Here is a 16,969-nt window from a genome sequence, read left to right as displayed (position 1 = left end):
ATCTCTCCCATTCCGCTGCCAATTCGCACCAGTCCTCAATCCATTTGTTAATAATACTGCTTCTGTTCCTCATAGCTTGAACTGATGAAAAGGTTACAAACGCCATTCTACCCCCACCTTCCTTCACTTCAATATTTTGTAAGCCTCTGTTCTGTAGATCCTCCTTAAAATCTCTGAAAGAAAAATGGGTTTTCAACTTGACCACCAGGCTGTTGAATAGCCACCCATTCCCATATTCTTCCGCATGTAATCTCATGTCCTTGTCCTTTTTTATTGCATCACCTTTCACTGCCTCAACATACGTACTCTTCCTCCTTAGTTCCCCAACTGCTTCTCCGGTGACCTTTGAGAGTTCATATGTTGCTTTTGACAGTTGGTCCTTACCAAAATCAGCTTTCTTTACTTTCAGAATATCACACCATACACCATTTGTTTTCTGTATTGCTACTCCCGCTGCTACTGGGCAATCAAACCTCACAAATCCAAATCTTGATCTTGTGGTCTTTCTTCTTTTGGTTGGAATGAACACATCCTTCACTACCCCAAATTTAGAGAAAAGAGAGAACAGACCTTTCGGACTCATTGCTTCAGGTAGATCATCCACAAACACTGTATGAATACCAGAATTTACTCCAATATCTTGACCTCTTTTCTTGAACACCGGTTGCCAAACTCCTCTGTTAACCGCCGCACGACCTTCTCTGTCACCCATCATAAAACCATTTGATTATATTAGTCACTAAGTTTTGTTTCCTTGTGGGATTTGTAGAATTAGTGGATGATGATTTTTATAATCAAGAAAAAATAATAGTTTTAAAAAAAAATCATAATCAATGATTCTTAATTTTTTTTTTTTTAAATCACAACCTAACCGTTCATAAAAAAAAAATAAAAAAAAAGGGAGAAAAACTTATCATTTCAACAAGATCGATTTATCAATTTTGCCAATTTTACACCTCTACTATTTTGTATCCCAATACATAATAATCTCCATAAGAAGTAATCTAATAATTAACAATAGACTTTCTCACCCATAAAAAATAAAAATAAATACAAATTGTTGTATCCTAAAGTTTAAAGTTTTTTTTTTTTTGTGCAACTTATTCAAGACATTCTACATATAGTTGAAAGCAGAGACTTCAACAGAGACCTTCCAATAAAAGTAACAGACTTGTCAAAAAAATTGTTCTACATGAACTAGTAACTGCCTAATTGGCTTTGCTTCATCAAATTCACTACAAAACCTTTATTCTAGCCCTAGCAGCAAAGACATTTCTCAGCTCAATTTGGAAATTGTACGGGGGTGAAATATCCTTTGCTTTCCGTACTCCTTGAACTCAAGCTTCACGCAATGACGCCTGACTTGAAGACAAAGAAATGGTGAGTTGCCCAGCGGTGTGCTGCCAGATAGACCCTTCGATGATCAAGTCAGACCACCTGAAGAAGAAGAGAGCACTTTTTAGAGAGAAAGAGAATTATTCAGATTGCTTACCTCCAACGTCCCCCATTCCTCCTTTTTCTAGGCTGGCCATGCAGCCTCAAGGATTATGCGCGCACTACCTCTGCTGTCCTTCCGTGGATAGGTGGCAGTGCTCCCCTCTCATTACCTTACGCGTGTAAAGGCTAAAACCTCCAAACAGCATTTGTGGAGCTATCAAACGGTATTGACGCGTGCTGGGAGTGGATTTCCCCTCCATCACACCATTGGTCTAGGTGGCACACTCAACCGGGATATCATGACCGACCTATCCCTTGGGAAGAAACACAACCATGATCAATACGGCCGAGCTGTAGGAAGTTCATCTTTCCAGGCTGATTGGCCGTGAGGCGTGCCAACCTTCACCCCGGTCTAAATTCATTCCGGGATATGCTTGCCTCGGTCCAGACGCACCATTGTAGATCCAACTGAATATCTAGCCGAATCACAACCCGGTCGGGCACACGCATGATTCCACACTCCGGTCGACAAATCTACCTCGGCCCTGTGTGACAGACCGGGGAACTGCTCCGACCGAGAAAATAGTGTAACCCAGTCGCTCCGTTATAACTCGCGTTACTATAGCTCGGCCGTACTTGTCCGGCGCAAATCTCCCTCTCAATTGCCCCTTAATTCCATCTGAGCTGAGCGTGATTGGGATTATCGCCATGACCAAGCTATCCTATTTGGTCGGTCTAGTGAATTGCGCCAGTAGTCTTGTCATCGATCGTACAGCCTTACTGACAGAGCCCTCTTTTCGATGCCACGTAACTTCACACCATTGGACCCGTACAGCCTCACAACTATCTTCCTCACGCGCAAAATTCAAACGGTTGCCGCCCTTTGGCTTCCCCCCTCCTTCATATACGCACATGAGGGGTCACATACGCCTCTACTGTTCATCTTCTCTCTCAAGCCAAACCCTAGCCTCCAAGCTTCTGCCATTATCGCCATTACTGCTCTTCGCCTCATTTTCATCCATTTCTGTTCCTCCAGAAGCTACAATCAAGCTCGTGGTTCATTGATCTCTTCTTGGCACCCAATATCGGTAAGTCTCTCTACCCTTCCCTCGTATTTTTGTGTCAGTGTTCTTCGTGTTCTTCGTTTATGCTTTTCAAGTTCTTTATTTGGGACTGTTGGTACTCTACTAGTCCCCTCCCCCTTTTTTGCATAAAACCTATACACTCTAAGGAAAACTAGATTTAAAGAAATGGATGGGGCCTTCGTGCCCATGGTTTCCCTTAGCTTCGATATATGAACTTCATGTTCGGGATGAACAGAACGAGCTCTGGGTAGGGACCGAGGAGAAGCCAACATTTAGATCCATAGATAGGGTTCAGTCGAGCTAAAACTTGATTGAGGTCTCTTCTTGGGGCCTCGACCGAGCTGAAAGCAGGAGCCGAGCTAGGAAGGCCAAATCGGCCAGTTAATTGAGCCGAGGTAGAGTCAGACCGGTCAAACGCCCCAGAAAACTTTTACCGAGCTACGAACATCCACGTAGGAGCCGGGCAATTTATGCCGCGCTAACCCTTGGACTTATTTCTTAATAATGCAGAACAAACTAGGATCGACCAGGCCCGTTCAGCGTCACCAATGGTGAAGCTCAAAGTCCGAGCAAACACACAAAAACTTTTCACCGAGATACGACCTAAGTCATCCCAATAAATAAAATCGGGATAGATGGAGAAATATCGGTTCATGGTGAGTTCTCCCGGGGTACTAGCCAAGTTCCGTAAAGAGTACAGTATTCCAGATGATGTCCACTTAGAGCTTGCCAAGAAGGAGACACTCCCTGGGGCGAGCTAGACAAATGCCCCTTTACGGTGGTGTCCATAGTAGAAGGAGGCCTGCGCTTCCCGGTCCAACCGCTGATCTGTGAGTTTTTGAGGCAGACAAGGTTATGCCTGACCCAAGTCTCCAACAATACATACAAAATAATAAACGGTGTGGCCAAGCTAAATAGAATACTCGGTCTGAATCTCGGCCTCGCCGAGATATTTCACCAATATAGTCTTAGCAAAAATAAAGGTGCGCTTTGCTGGTGTCTGAAGGTTAGGAAAGGTCGAGCAAAACTCATCGAAGGTAATCCGAACAAAAAAACCAACGATGACGACTTCCTGTGGGTGTCCGGTCGTTATGAGGACACCGAGGCGCCCATACCAGGCTGGTACATTAGGAAAGATTTTGGGAGTGCCAGTGAGTATCTCGGCGAATCATATTATTTTCTTTCTGTATTGGTCTTCTTGTTGCCAATCTAACACTTGTCTTCTTTTTGCAGATTATAAGCTCTTGGCAGAGGATTACTCCCGCGCTAACCAGGAAGCTATAAGGGTTTTGCTGCGTCATCCGGCTGAGGAGTGAGAATCACCAAAGCTGCTCAACTTCGAACCGAGCTACCATTACACGGCGCTGCGCAAGAGCAGGGTGACCGACTTTCTGTGTGCGCCCTCTCCAAAACCAGATCCAAGCCTTCCACCGATCAAACTGGTCCCTTTGACGGTCGAGCAAGAAATGGCGAAGATCCGGGCTATCAAGTCAATGATCATCGGTGAGGCGAGCGACTCCCAGCCACCGGAGGCATCTGGGGGGACTTCTTCCACATCGGCCGTGCAAGAGGAGGGGGCTATGTTGGCTCTAGCCAGCGAACAAGCTGCGGGTCGGTCGAAGAAGAGACTGAGAAAAAATCAAACCGAATAACATCTGGCCGACGAGGATTCAACCGAGCATGCTTCAACCGACTTGGGGGACCATACTGAGCAACCGATCATCGGGCCATCCACACGATCCAGTGCCTCCCCGGTCTGGTCGCCTGAGTTATCATACAAAGGTCGGGCTGTCTCTACTGCAGATTTAGTCTACGCGGACAAGGATTACTATCTTGGCTTCAACATGACCAAGGGGCTGCTCCTTCCCGCCGACATGAAAAAGCACGAAGAGCTATCTAACCTGAAGGTGCACCGCTCGGTCGCAAAGTCAATAGTGTTGGTAAGTTGGCAGTCACTTTGGTTGTCAAGTTGTTGCTCGGTTTTTCCATTCTGATAATCTTCATGTGTTTTTAGGCCGCGCAAAAGAACTACCTAGCCCACGAGCGAATGATTGCTGTGCGGAAAAGTCTGTGGGAGACAATTACCAACAACAAGGCCAAGACGGCCGAGTTGACTGAACTGAAGGCCAAGCAGGAAGCGGCGGAGGCCGAGTGCGACAAACTGACTGAACGGTTGGCCCGGGCCGAAGAGGACAAGCAGAGGGCCCTTCAGCTGACCAAGGCTTGCTACATCGCCGAGCTGCATAAACTCCGCGGCGCCCACGAAATCGAGCGGGACAAGGCGGTCGACGATGCCGAGGACTGTGGCTATGCGGAGGGCGAGAGGGCTTACGAACGGCAAGTTTAGGGGACCAAGGACATCTTTTTCCAGTGCGGTTGGAAGGCCGCCGTGGACAAACTTGGCCTTGGTCAGGACGCCGAGGTATTCCAAAACCCGCCCGCTGCCTTCATTCCGGTTTATATACAGGCTTACGCAAGCGCCGTGCAGAAGAGGCTTATTAAAGAAGCGAAGCAGGCCGCTGAAGCAGAAGCAACCGCGTGTAACCAGTCGAGCAAAATCCTTCTGAAGCTTCTGAAGGGGCCGAGGATCGAGAGGCCGAGCAGGAAGTTGTCGCGGTGGTTGATGCTGCGGCAGATGAAGTCGAGGTAGGAGTGGCCTAACAAGATGCTCTTGTAGACTTGGATTGATCTTCTTTTTGCCATTTTTGTTTGTTTTTTTGTTTTTTGTTTTTTTGAATGTAACCGGGCTGGGCCCCACTTTTGTAATCAATGAAACCGTTAACTCTTTGCCCGCTATGTATCTATTTTTGTTATGCCTTCCGTATGATAAGTAAATCTTCTTCGATTTGAAATGTTTGTCGAATATAAGTTATAGCTCGGCTCATGACGGAGCCAATTGCACATTACTTTGACCGAACAAGTTCCAGCTAGGAGTGAGCAAAATCAACTCGGCCATGGTCCTGGATAGCCCAAGCATCCATTGCCATAGGCGAGCAGAAATCAGATCGGCCCCGATGCAAGTGGGCAATACGCCAATGTTTCACTTGGGCGAGCGAAATCAGCTCAGCCCTTTCTGCAATCTGGATGAAATACCGACATCTCATTTGGGCGATCAAAAATCAGCTCGGCCCCTATGTGAGTTGGACAAAATGCCAACATTCTATTCAAGCGAGCTAAGTCAGCTCGGCCCCTATGCCAGTTGGACAAGACGCCAATATTTCGATTGGGCAAGCAAAAATCAGCTCGACCCTTATGCAAGTTGGACAAGACACCAACATTTCAATTCGGGCGAGCAAAGTCAGCTCGACCCTTCTGTAAGTTGGAGAAGACGCCAACATTTCAATTCAGGCGAGCAAAGTCAGCTCGACCCTTTTGCGAGTTGGACAATACACTAATTGTTTTACGGTCTTTGTCAAACCATTGTTGGCTTCTTGCCCCTAGCATTCATAGTGGCCCAATATCCTTGTGATGTCATCGTACAGAAACACATAATATAAGAAAAAAGTAGGGCTATCTTTCATTATATGTCAGCAATTTACATCAAATTCCAAAAGGCTAAAGGTTCAAAAGGCTAAGGAACAAAAACGATTACATTTCAAAAGTAAAAAATTTTAAGATTGGCTGCATTCCATGGTCTAGGGACAGCTTTACCATCTAAGTCTTCTAGATGGTATGCCCCTTTGCCAGCAAGGCTAGTTACCTTATACGGCCCTTCCCAATTTTCACCGAGTTTGCCTTCGCTCGGGATCACCGTGTTGCCCATTACCTTTCTCAAGACCCAGTCTCCGATCTTGAATAGCCTTGGATGCACAGCCTTGTTGTATTTCCTGGAGAGCTCTTGCTGATAGGCTGCTATGTGGATCAGAGCCCGTTCCCTTCTTTCTTCAACTAGGTCAAGTTTCAAGGCCACTGCTTCATTGTTTAAGTTTGGCTGAAAACTTTCAGACCGGATGGTTGGCACGCCGATTTCTAGTGGGATGACGGCCTCCATGCCATTGGCCAAGGAGAATGGTGTTTCCTCGGTCGAGCGCTTCGGCGTGGTGCGGTACGCCCAAAGCACATTGGGGAGTTCTTCAGCCCACTTTCCTTTGGCTCTCTCTAGCCGCTTCTTCAGTCTGTCCAAGATGGTCTTGTTTGAGGCTTCTGCTTGACCATTTGACTGAGGGTAGGCCGGTGTTGAGTTGTAGAACTCGATCTTTAACTCCTCGCAAAATCCGCGAAAGATTTTTCCATCGAACTGAGTGCCATTATCCGATATGAGGGCCTTCGGCATACTAAAGCGAGTGATGACATTTTGCCAAACGAACTTCTTCACATCTTTTTCCTTTATGGTTGCCAATGGCTCGGCCTCAACCCACTTGGTGAAGTAGTCGGTAGCAGCGATGAAGAACTTGCGGTTGCCCGGAGCTGCTGGGAGTGGTCCTACAATATCTAATCCCCAAAGCGCGAACGACCAAGGACTTGTAAAGGGGAGCAATTCTTTGGCCGACTGGTGGATTTGGTGAGCAAATTTTTGACATTTTTCACACCTGCGAACGTATTTCTGCGCGTCCGCCTGCATGCACGGCCACCAATAACCTTGGGAAATCGCTCGGTAAGCCAATGACCTGCCCCCAGTATGACTCCCGCAGATGCCTTCATGGATCTCATAGAGGAAAGCTTCTACCTTGTCGGGGTGGACGCACTTCAGATACGGCCTAGTAAAAGAATTCTTGTATAAGGCTCTGGATAGAGAGAGCCAAAACTGCTTTGATTTGGCTCGGATTTTGTTGGCCACCTTCTTCTCTTCTGGCAAAATTCTATCTTTTAGGAAGGCAATGATGGGGTCCATCCAGGATGGTCCTAGGTTGGCACAGAGTACTTCGGACACTTTTGGTTCCTCAATGCTTGGCCGAGGTAGGAATTCTATCATCAAAGGATTGGGGAAAGCTATTTGTGTGGATGCAAGGCCGGCCAGTTCGTCTGTTGTATTGTTTTCTTCGCGGTTGATTTGTTCCACTCTTATTGCGGCGAACTTTTTGATTTCTACGTGCACCAGCGCATGATGTTTGGTCATTCTTTCATCCCTAGCTTCATACTCCCCAGAGACCTGATTGACCACCAGCTTGGAGTCACTGAATACCATAAGGGCCGACGCTTTCATTCTCAATGAGCTTCTCAATCTGGCAAGGAGGGCCTCATATTCTGCCTCATTATTGGACACCGGGAAGCATAACGTAACTGTTTGTTCGATAACTAGCCCGTCCGATGAAGTCAGCACGAAACCTAGCCCGGCGCCATGTCTATTGGAGGCCCCGTCGACGAAGAGCTTCCGCATCTCGCCAATAAACAACTTCCAGCAGTCCGATGGGTTTTGGGAGCTTCTCAACACCAAGGTTCCGGTTGGTTCATTCTGGTCTCTTTCCATGTCTCGGTCGGGCTTGTCTTTTGATGAGTTATCTGGCTTCTCCACTTCGGCTTCCATTTGCCCTTTTTCCATTTGTGATCCAACATTTGTCACTGTTGCCTGAACCATGGGCTTTGCCAAATCCGCACTAGCCAAATCAACTGGGCAAACCGGATGCATTTCAGGGGCAAACTTTGCCACAAAGTCCGCAAGAGCTTGAGCCTTAATCGCGGTACACGGTTGGAACTTGATGTCGTATTGCCCCAATTCTACGGCCCATTTCAAAATCCTCCTGATAAAGTCCGCCCTTTCAAAGAGCACCTTAAGTGGAAACTCCGTCAACACAACTATTGTGTGGGCATGAAAATAGTGTGCTAGTTTTCTGGAAGCCATCATTAGGGCCAAGGCTAATTTTTCTAGCGGCAGATATCTTGATTCGACCGGGAGCAAGGTCTTGCTTATGTAGAAAATGGGAAGGTGCTGGGTATCGTCAGCACGGACTAAAACCGCGCTTACCGCATGTTGAGAGACTGCCAAGTAGAGATACAGTTCTTCGCCCGGCATTAGTGTAACTAGGATAGGGGCTGAGCAAAGGTATTCTTTTAGATCCGCCAACGCACGGTCACATTCGTCGTCCCAGAAGAACTTGGCCTTTAAAGTTTTGAAGAAGGGCCTCTAACGATCTGAAGACCGGCTTATAAATCTGTTTAGCGCAGCTGCCATCCCGGCAAGATGTTGCACGTCCTTCATGGAGTTTGGGTGCTCCAGCTCTTGTATCGCCTTGATTTGGAAAGGGTCGGCTTCAATCCCTCGGTTTGTGACCAAAAAACCAGAAAATTTTTGATGCCGCACTTGGAGGCATTTAAACGAAGCTTGTGATGTTTAAGTGTAGCGAACATCTTTGCTAGGTCGGCGAGGTGTTGAGACTTTTCCCTGCTCTTTACCACCATATCGTCAATGTAGGCCTCCATGGTGCAGCCCAGAAGGGGAGCGAACATCTTGGTTACCATCCTTTGAAAAGTTGCCTTGACGTTTTTCAGTCCGAACGACATGACTTTGTAACAATACTGGCCTCTTGGCGTGGTGAATGAAGTGATCTCTCGGTCTGGTGCATACATGGCTATCTGGTGGTAACCGCGATATGTATCCAGGAAGCTATACCTTTGATGGCCAGTGGTCAAGTCCATTAGCTGGTCAATTCGTGGGAGGGGGAAGCTATCCTTTGGGTACGCACGGTTGACCGTCTTATAATCAATGCACACCCGCCACTTGCCGTTCTTTTTCAGAACCACCATCATGTTGGATATCCACCGAGGGTATTGCACTTTTTCTATTGCCCCTGCTTCCAACAAGTTCTTGACTTCTTCCGCCACTACCTCGGCATGGTGCAAGGCCGAGCGGCGTGTCCTCTAAATGACCGGCCGTGCATTTGGAAAAATGTTTAACTTGTGGCAAATTAAACTAGGATTGACGCTAGGCATATCGTAAGGCGTCCATGCGAAGGCTTCCATATTGGAAATCAGAAAGTCAACGTACTCAAGTCGTTCTGCGCTGGACAGGGATGAGCCCAAAAGAAAGAACTTGTTTGGGTCATTCTCGTCTACGCGCACCTCCACCAAATCTTCAATTGATTTCTCCTCGGCCTTTCTTCCTACGTCTTCCAGGACTTCCTTTCCCTCTAGGCCCTCTACCATTTGAACGAAGCCTTTGGCGGCTCAGCTGCCATTCATCGCAACGAAGCACTGTTTTTCCATTACCTGGTCTCCCCAAACCTCTTCTACCTTCCCGGTCGATGCCGGGAAGCACAGAACCTGGTGGTAGGTCGACGCTACTGCTTGCATGGCGTGCAACCAGCCCCTGCCCAAACTTAAGTTGTAGGTCAATGGGACTTTAAGCACCCAAAACTCCACTTGCTTCGTGACTGATCCCGCTCTGACCGGCAGTATGATCTTTCCGATCGACCATTCTAGTTGAGAGTTAAACCCAACCAATGGAGACGTTGCAGGGGCCAGGTCCTTGTCTTCCAACTTCATTTGTTTGAACGCGTTATAATACATGATTTCGACCGAACTCCCTTAGTCAATCAAAATCCTCTTGATGTCAAAATCTTTGACGTGAAGAGTCACTACTAAGGCGTCGTTGTGGGGCATTTGAATTGTCTCCAAGTCCTTAGTTGAAAAGGCAAGGATATCCTTCTCTTCGATCTTCCCTTTCTTCACGGCGGGCTGAATGGAGAGCACCTCCCTCATGTGCTTGGCTTTCTTAATCATCCCTCTCTGCTCGCAGACCCTTGCCGGTTCAATGATGCCATGGATGACATTGATTACGCCTCGTGGCGCTGCGTCCAGGGCGGCTAGGCCGTTCGGTTCGGTTTGTCCCGGTAGATCGGCTTTCATGCCCCCATCTATTTATTGGTCCAGATGCCCCACCTCCACCAGCTCCTTCAAATGTTGTTTGAGCGGCAAGCAATCCTCCGTTCGGTGCCCCTGTTCCTCATGGAAGGTGCAGCGATATCTTGAGTTGAAACCTCTTTGTGTACTCCCCAACTTGGCCGGCCAACGGACGAAAGGCTCACCTCGGATTTCACTCCGGATACGGTAAATAGGGATTTTAAAGACTGTGGTGATACCAGTTTGCGCCTTCAATTTTCTCTTGGCATCTTCCTTTTCATCACGGGGAGCGTTAGCTCAGTCGTTTCTGCGACCTTTGTTTCTGTCATCGCGGTTTGAGCCACGACGTTGATCTTTTGACCAGTCCGACTGGGAGACCTCGTTTGTATTGAGTAATCGCCAGATTGGTGGGGCAGTCGAGGATCTCATTGTAAGTTTTTCAGTATTTCGCATTGTATGCCTTCAACGAACCTCCAAATTCCATCTTGATGCCCAGGAGATGGTCGACCTCTTTTGGTGTTCGAGTGTTGGTTTTGAATCTGGTGACGAAGGCCTCCGCTAATTGCTACCATCCCTTGATACTCCCCTCCGGAAGCCTTTCGAACCATTTCAGGCCCAGTTCTCCTAAGCTTGCTGGGAATATGAGGCACATCAAGGCGTCATTGTGCCGGTATCCAGCCATTACTTGCTTGTAATGACTCACGTGCATGTACGGTTCCATCTTGCCGTCGTACAAGGTGAACTTAGGCTGGTGGAATCCGACAGGGAGTGGTGTACTCTCGATTTCTGGAGACAGCGGCATAGCCATAAGTCTCGCCAGCTCTTTGTCCACAAGCGCTGGGGCCACCACTCTGGGCGCTAGCATTGCCACTTCCTCACTACAGCAGATTTAGGAGCTTAGCCTCTGCAATGCCGGCAATCTCTGAGTCTCCCTACGGCGAGCTCTTTCCTCTAACACATCCCTCAGGTCGCCGGAACGGGCGGAAAAGGAGTATCGCGACGTCGACGATGGGCGTGAGGGATGGTAGGTGCTGTCACGAGTGAGAGATTTGCCCACCTGTGGGTCAAAGTCCCCGACCCCATAGCTTCTGGTGATAGAGAGAGAGTGCGTCCTTTCTTGGCAGCGATTGCCAGAGTGAGGAGACGGGGTGCGCTCACTGAGGCTGCCTTCTCCAGCAATACCCTTCCCCTTGATCTGGCATTTCAGCAACTCCATTTCAGCCACCATCTTACGAATGAGGGCGTCCTGGTCTTTGAGTTTGTGCTCCAGGCATTGCACATGCGACTTCCCCTGCCGTCGATGGCCCTCTGGACTCTTCGAGCGATCAGTACTCCTTGCGCGTTTATCTCGCGCACCTCTCGAAGAGGTCTCCAGGCCCGCCATGGCTGGGATAGCAGGGGGACTTCTCTCCATCAAACAGACTCTGGTGTGACACCATCGACGACGGATAGTGGAGTTTCATCGTTGTTAGCCATGGAAACGGTCGAAAAAGCTTGAAGAGCAAGGTTTGAGTATCAAATTTTTTCCCACAGACATCGCCAATTGTACGGGGGTGAAATATCCTTTGCTTTCCGTACTCCTTGAACTCAAGCTTCACGCAACGACGCCTGACCTGAAGTCAAAGAAATGGTAAGCTGCCCGGAGGTGTGCTGTCGGATAGACCCTTCGACGATCAAGTCAGACCACTTGAAGAAGAAGAGAGCACTTTTTAGAGAGAGAGAGAATTGTTCAGATTGCTTACCGCCAACGTCCCCCATTCCTCCTTTTTCTAGGCTGGCCATGCAGCCTCAGGGATTATGCGCGCACTACCTCTGATGTTCTTCCCTGGACAGGTGGCAGTGCTCCCCTCTCACTACTTTACGCGTGTAAAGGCTAAAACCTCCAAACAGCATTTATGGAACTACCAAACGGTATTGACGTGTGCCAAGAGTGGATTTCCCCTCCATCACACCATTGGTCCAGGTGGCACACTCAATCAGGATATCATGACTGACTTATCCCTTAGGAAGAAACACAACCATGATTAATACGGTCGAGCTATAAGAAGTTCGTCTTTTCGGACTGACTGGCCATGAGGCGTGCCAACCTTCACCCCGGTCTAAATTCATTCCGGGATGTGCTTGCCTCGGTCCAGACGCACCATTGCGGATCCAACCGAATATCTAGTCGGATCACAACCCGGTCGGGCACACGCATGATTCCACACTCCGGTCGACAAATCTACCTCGGCCCGGCGTGACGGGCCGAGGAACTGCTTCGACCGAGCAAATAGTGTAACCCGGCTGCTCCGTTATAACCCGCGTTACTGTAGCTTGGCCGTACTTGTCCGACGCAAATCTCCCTCTCAGAAATTATAAGCCCCTCCATGGACCCAACAAAGGCTACAATGGTCACAACCAAGCAAACTGCTCTAAAAGCCTGAAACACAACCCACATTCTTGTCCAAGCCTTTATATTTCTTTGCCTGAGGTACATTTCCGCAGGGAAGTATATAGCCAAAGGCCAAAATTTCAAAGCACCCAGTACTCCTAAAACATCGTTGAAGTAAGGAAACAGTAAGGCGATTCATGTGGTAGATGCAACGTAAGTAGTTCTAAAGCATAGCCGGAGAAGATTCAATTTGAAAACTGTCAGCATTGAGAGCTTGATGGTGTAAACATTGTTGACAAATTCGTTGTCGGGGAGTTTCTTTGTTATCCATCTTTCTGCTTCAGCAAATAATGGCTGACTGTACACCTACCAAATGAAAAATATTAAAGAGAGATAGTGTATACTTACCAGCAAGAACATTAAGAAAAACACATTAAAATAAAATAAAATAAAATAAAGAACCCTGAATTTAGAATTTAACCATATGCATCCACAAAATCCAGTTTGTGCTGTACTGGTTGACTTTAGTTTATACAAGCGTTAAGCACGCTAATCATTTTTAAGTTAGTCTAAAGACACTTGCATATAAATTTAAAGGATATATAGCTGATTTGTTTTTAGTTCCAAGCAGATAGTTATGTTTTTAGTTGGTTTTAAGTTAGGACAAGAGTTAAAATTTGGCGACTATGTGTATGCGAATTAGCCATAACTGGGTATGTGGACATGTGAGAGCATAAGAATTTCATTTGTATGTCTACTGAATGGTGATCGAGGTCAAAAGATTAGGGACGTAACAATTTTCAAAATGTTAGGATATAGACACTGTAAAGATAAAAAAGAAAAAATTATATATTTTTGTTTTGTTTGTTTGGAATATAAATTTAGGAACAAACGTATGATATGATAGAAATTGATGTATATGTGGGGATATTTTTAGTTTTTTTTTTAATTGAAGAAATGACTGAAAGGAGGTTTAAAATCACTGTGAATTCCTAACAAGTTAATAGTAGCAATGTAAATTTGTTCACTGAAATTTGTATAAAAGATGTATGTTAAATTCAAGTACAGTTGGAGCATAAGCATATCCATGATTAAACCTCAATTGCAGCACAAATATGTCATATTTAATTTCATGAATTACAGAGCACCTGATATCCTCCGACGAGATGCAGAACGACACATGCGTTAGCTAAGTCAACAAGCCAATGCGGTTCATAGAATCCAAAGCCAATCAACATTTTTCTAGGTAAGGCAGCATACCCGAAACAAGCACAGCAAAGATAGAGGGTGGTAGTAAGAAGAATAGCTGCTACAGAGGCCTTCTTCATGGTCTGATTTTCTGGTGGTGGCGACTTCAGGGTGTCCTTCATCTCAAAAGTTATTAAAACTATTTACATTTAACATCTGAAGAAAAAAAAATGGAAGGTTGTAGTAAAATGTGTGATATTTTTAGTGGTAGCACAATTGTCACACCTTTGTCTCCGATTGCTTGGGCAACAACCCATACTTTTTCAACTACAGTAGTTTTAGAAACTCCATAAATGTCCCATTTAATCTTTCCATCTCCTGCAATTACATTTTATAAAAGCTAAATGCAAAAGCAATGAAGGAATACAAACTTAGATGGATCACCCAGAGGCTTTTCTGTTTCCTCATAGATTGATAAATAAATCCACACATCAACACAAAATCCCCAAGAAAAACCAAAAAAACGAAATTTTTTCTTTCAATGCCTGTCTTGCTTAAAAGTTGAAACAAATTGGATTTAGGTGCATAAATATTTAACAGCACAATATACTATTTGAATCAATTCTTGCTATTAGGAAACATATCCATACTGGATAAAGAATTATTTCACCCCAATATGGTTGTGCCCATCGGTATGTTTAGTACTATGCTTGTAAGTGATAATAGTAAACAATATGAACTGTCAGTTACCTATTGTTTTTGCTAAGCCGAGTCCCAAACCAATGGAGGAATACGAAAAAGACATTATTGCAGCAATTATTGAGAGCCATGCCATGTTATGGAAGTCAGGTATCTGAGAGAAAATAACTTGAACTGCTCCAAATAGCAACATATGTTGATGAAAATATCAGAAAAAATTATATTTTATTGATAAATAATGCAAAGAAAATGAGATACAAATAGATCAGACTGAGGCACAGATATCTCATTTTTTTAAAAAGATCAAGCCCACTGCGGTAGGAAGAACCAAAATACTGATGCAGCAGTCACAAAATTATGACTTTTCCCCTCCAGCATACAACAACACGACTACTTATCATATGGTTCAGGCCAACTCTGTACAAGATGGTGAACCGAAAGCTCCACCAAGAAAAATACCCTTCTTTGCTAGTAATCTCTCTTGTATTAAAAATAGTTGGTGTGTTGGTGTAGAAAAGAGTAGATGAGAGGAACTATATGTAGGCCACTAGGACTTTACAAAATACATCAAAACATAATAATGACCATGAACCTAGAGAAAAGGAAGAGTGTATCAAAATATTAACGCACCACCAAGTTCATGAATTCTAATTAATCTCCATTCATGAACAAAACAAATGGTCCCCAAAGTAATGAATCTCCACTCATGAACAAGATAAGATTCATGATCAAAACAAAAGAAGATTCATGAACAAAATATATAAATAAATAAATAAAAGATATTAAAATGGTCCAACAATCCTCCACCCATTTTAATAGCTACAAGGACAAGAGAGATTACCAAACAAAGATAGACTAGATGCATCATGAAGGTGTACTCTATATTGAACCTTCATTAGTGAAACAACAACTTCTACTCCAGAGTGAGTAGTGGTCTCAGACTTGAACTATGACGGCTTAGGGGAAATAAAGTATTACTGCTCACACATAATAATCCAGGTGTGGACATTAGCTTTTAATAGCCAGCACATTACGGCCTTGTACTTATCCCAGTTTTCATGAACATATTTGAGAATAAGCCTTGTTCTCATGGAAAACGACCCCACTTTCATGCTCACATAGGTGAAATCTGTCAAGGATGTTCCTGTAATTGACACACCCCACTCAACAAGAGCTACAGAATTTCATTAAGAGTATAAAAACTCAACCCTTCAACATTACAGGACAAATGCACTTACATCATAGGGATGGATAACAAAATATTAAAAAGTGCATTTTTACAACCACCACTACAAAAAATTCAGGTTTTTGAGACGACAAAAAAGCCGTCGCTAATACTCCTAATGCCGTCTCAAAAACTTTTAGCGACGGCAAATGACTTTTAGCTACGGCAAATGGGGGGGTCACAATAGAGGGCGTTGCAAAAACGTTTAAGCGACGATATCATGCCGTCGCCTTTTTTTTGCGACGGCAATTGCTACTTTTTGCAACGGCATTTTTGTAGCGATCCCGATTTTGACCTGGTCAACTTTGGGGGCCGAGCTGCCCGGTCAGCTCGCCGAAAGCAAAAATGCAAAATGCATTCGAAATTGCTTACGGGAAAGTGTATTTCACGCTCGAGTGACCTTGTTATATCAGTTCGTAAATGAGGGTTTCAGCTCACTTTCTGCAGCCCACTCTCTCTCTAAAACTCTCCAAATTTCCAAGTCTAGAGCTTCTCTCTCTAGAAGTCATTTTCTCTCTTTGATTTCTCCAAATCCATTGGGATTTAGGCCTAAGTTCTTCACCAAAGTTGGTTATCACCTCGAGGGCTTCATTGTGTGTGGTGGAGATCGAGTTTTGACACCATAGATTTTGGGGTTTCATCTCAGAATTCTCTTCAAAACTTGAGGTAGGGATTTTTTACACTCTAATATGGTTTTTAGCTTAGTTATTTGCTATTGTGTATAGATGATGAGATTTGGTTGTGGTTTGGACAAATCTAGGATTTGGGTGTGAAATAAAAATAAGGGTTTTGATGAAGATGAGGTAAACGAGTATGAGGCTTGAATATAAGATCATGTTGTGTCAAAATAGTTGATTTTGGTGTTTAGGTTGATATTTGGTGAAAGGGGGATTCTGCCCTAATTTTGATTAAATTATTATTTTGCTTAAATAATTGGGACTAACATTGAAAACGTGAAACTGGAAGGTTGTGATTATAAATGGTGATATTGGATATGTATTACCTCACCTATGGAAGTTTTGAATAAACTATTTATTTTCATATTGAACATCTCTTTAGAAATAATTGCATTGGGCTATCGGTGGAGGATAGCTATGATTGTTGTAGAAATTATATGAAGATTAGGCGATTTAATGCTAATTCATTGTTGTTGTCATTGAACATGACCATGTTATAGATACATTGTTT

The 16,969-nt window shown here is 45.0% G+C and overlaps 1 protein-coding gene and 1 pseudogene across 1 annotated transcript; both read right to left on the bottom strand.

Moving 5' to 3' along the window:
* Positions 1 to 6,117: 6,117 nt before the first annotated feature.
* On the bottom strand, positions 6,118 to 8,301 carry LOC114304201 (uncharacterized). The gene has a single exon (XM_082885758.1). It carries the CDS (start codon positions 8,299 to 8,301, stop codon positions 6,118 to 6,120), a length of 2,184 nt encoding a protein of 727 aa, XP_082741884.1.
* Positions 8,302 to 12,519: 4,218 nt separating this feature from the next.
* Positions 12,520 to 16,969, bottom strand: part of LOC145798250 (putative amino acid permease 7) — a 42,425-nt pseudogene continuing 37,975 nt past the window's right edge.

This window comes from Camellia sinensis, chromosome 8 (assembly GCF_055761805.1).
Source record: "Camellia sinensis isolate YWXY chromosome 8, ASM5576180v1, whole genome shotgun sequence".
NCBI lineage: Eukaryota > Viridiplantae > Streptophyta > Magnoliopsida > Ericales > Theaceae > Camellia > Camellia sinensis.
Note: the sequence above shows the minus strand (reverse complement) of the source record. Positions and strands in the feature narration are given on the sequence as shown.

What these genes read in the sequence shown, in the direction of transcription:
- LOC114304201 (XM_082885758.1), bottom strand. Translation starts at nt 8,301, where the DNA reads ATGGCTTCCAGAAAACTAGCACACTATTTTCATGCCCACACAATAGTT.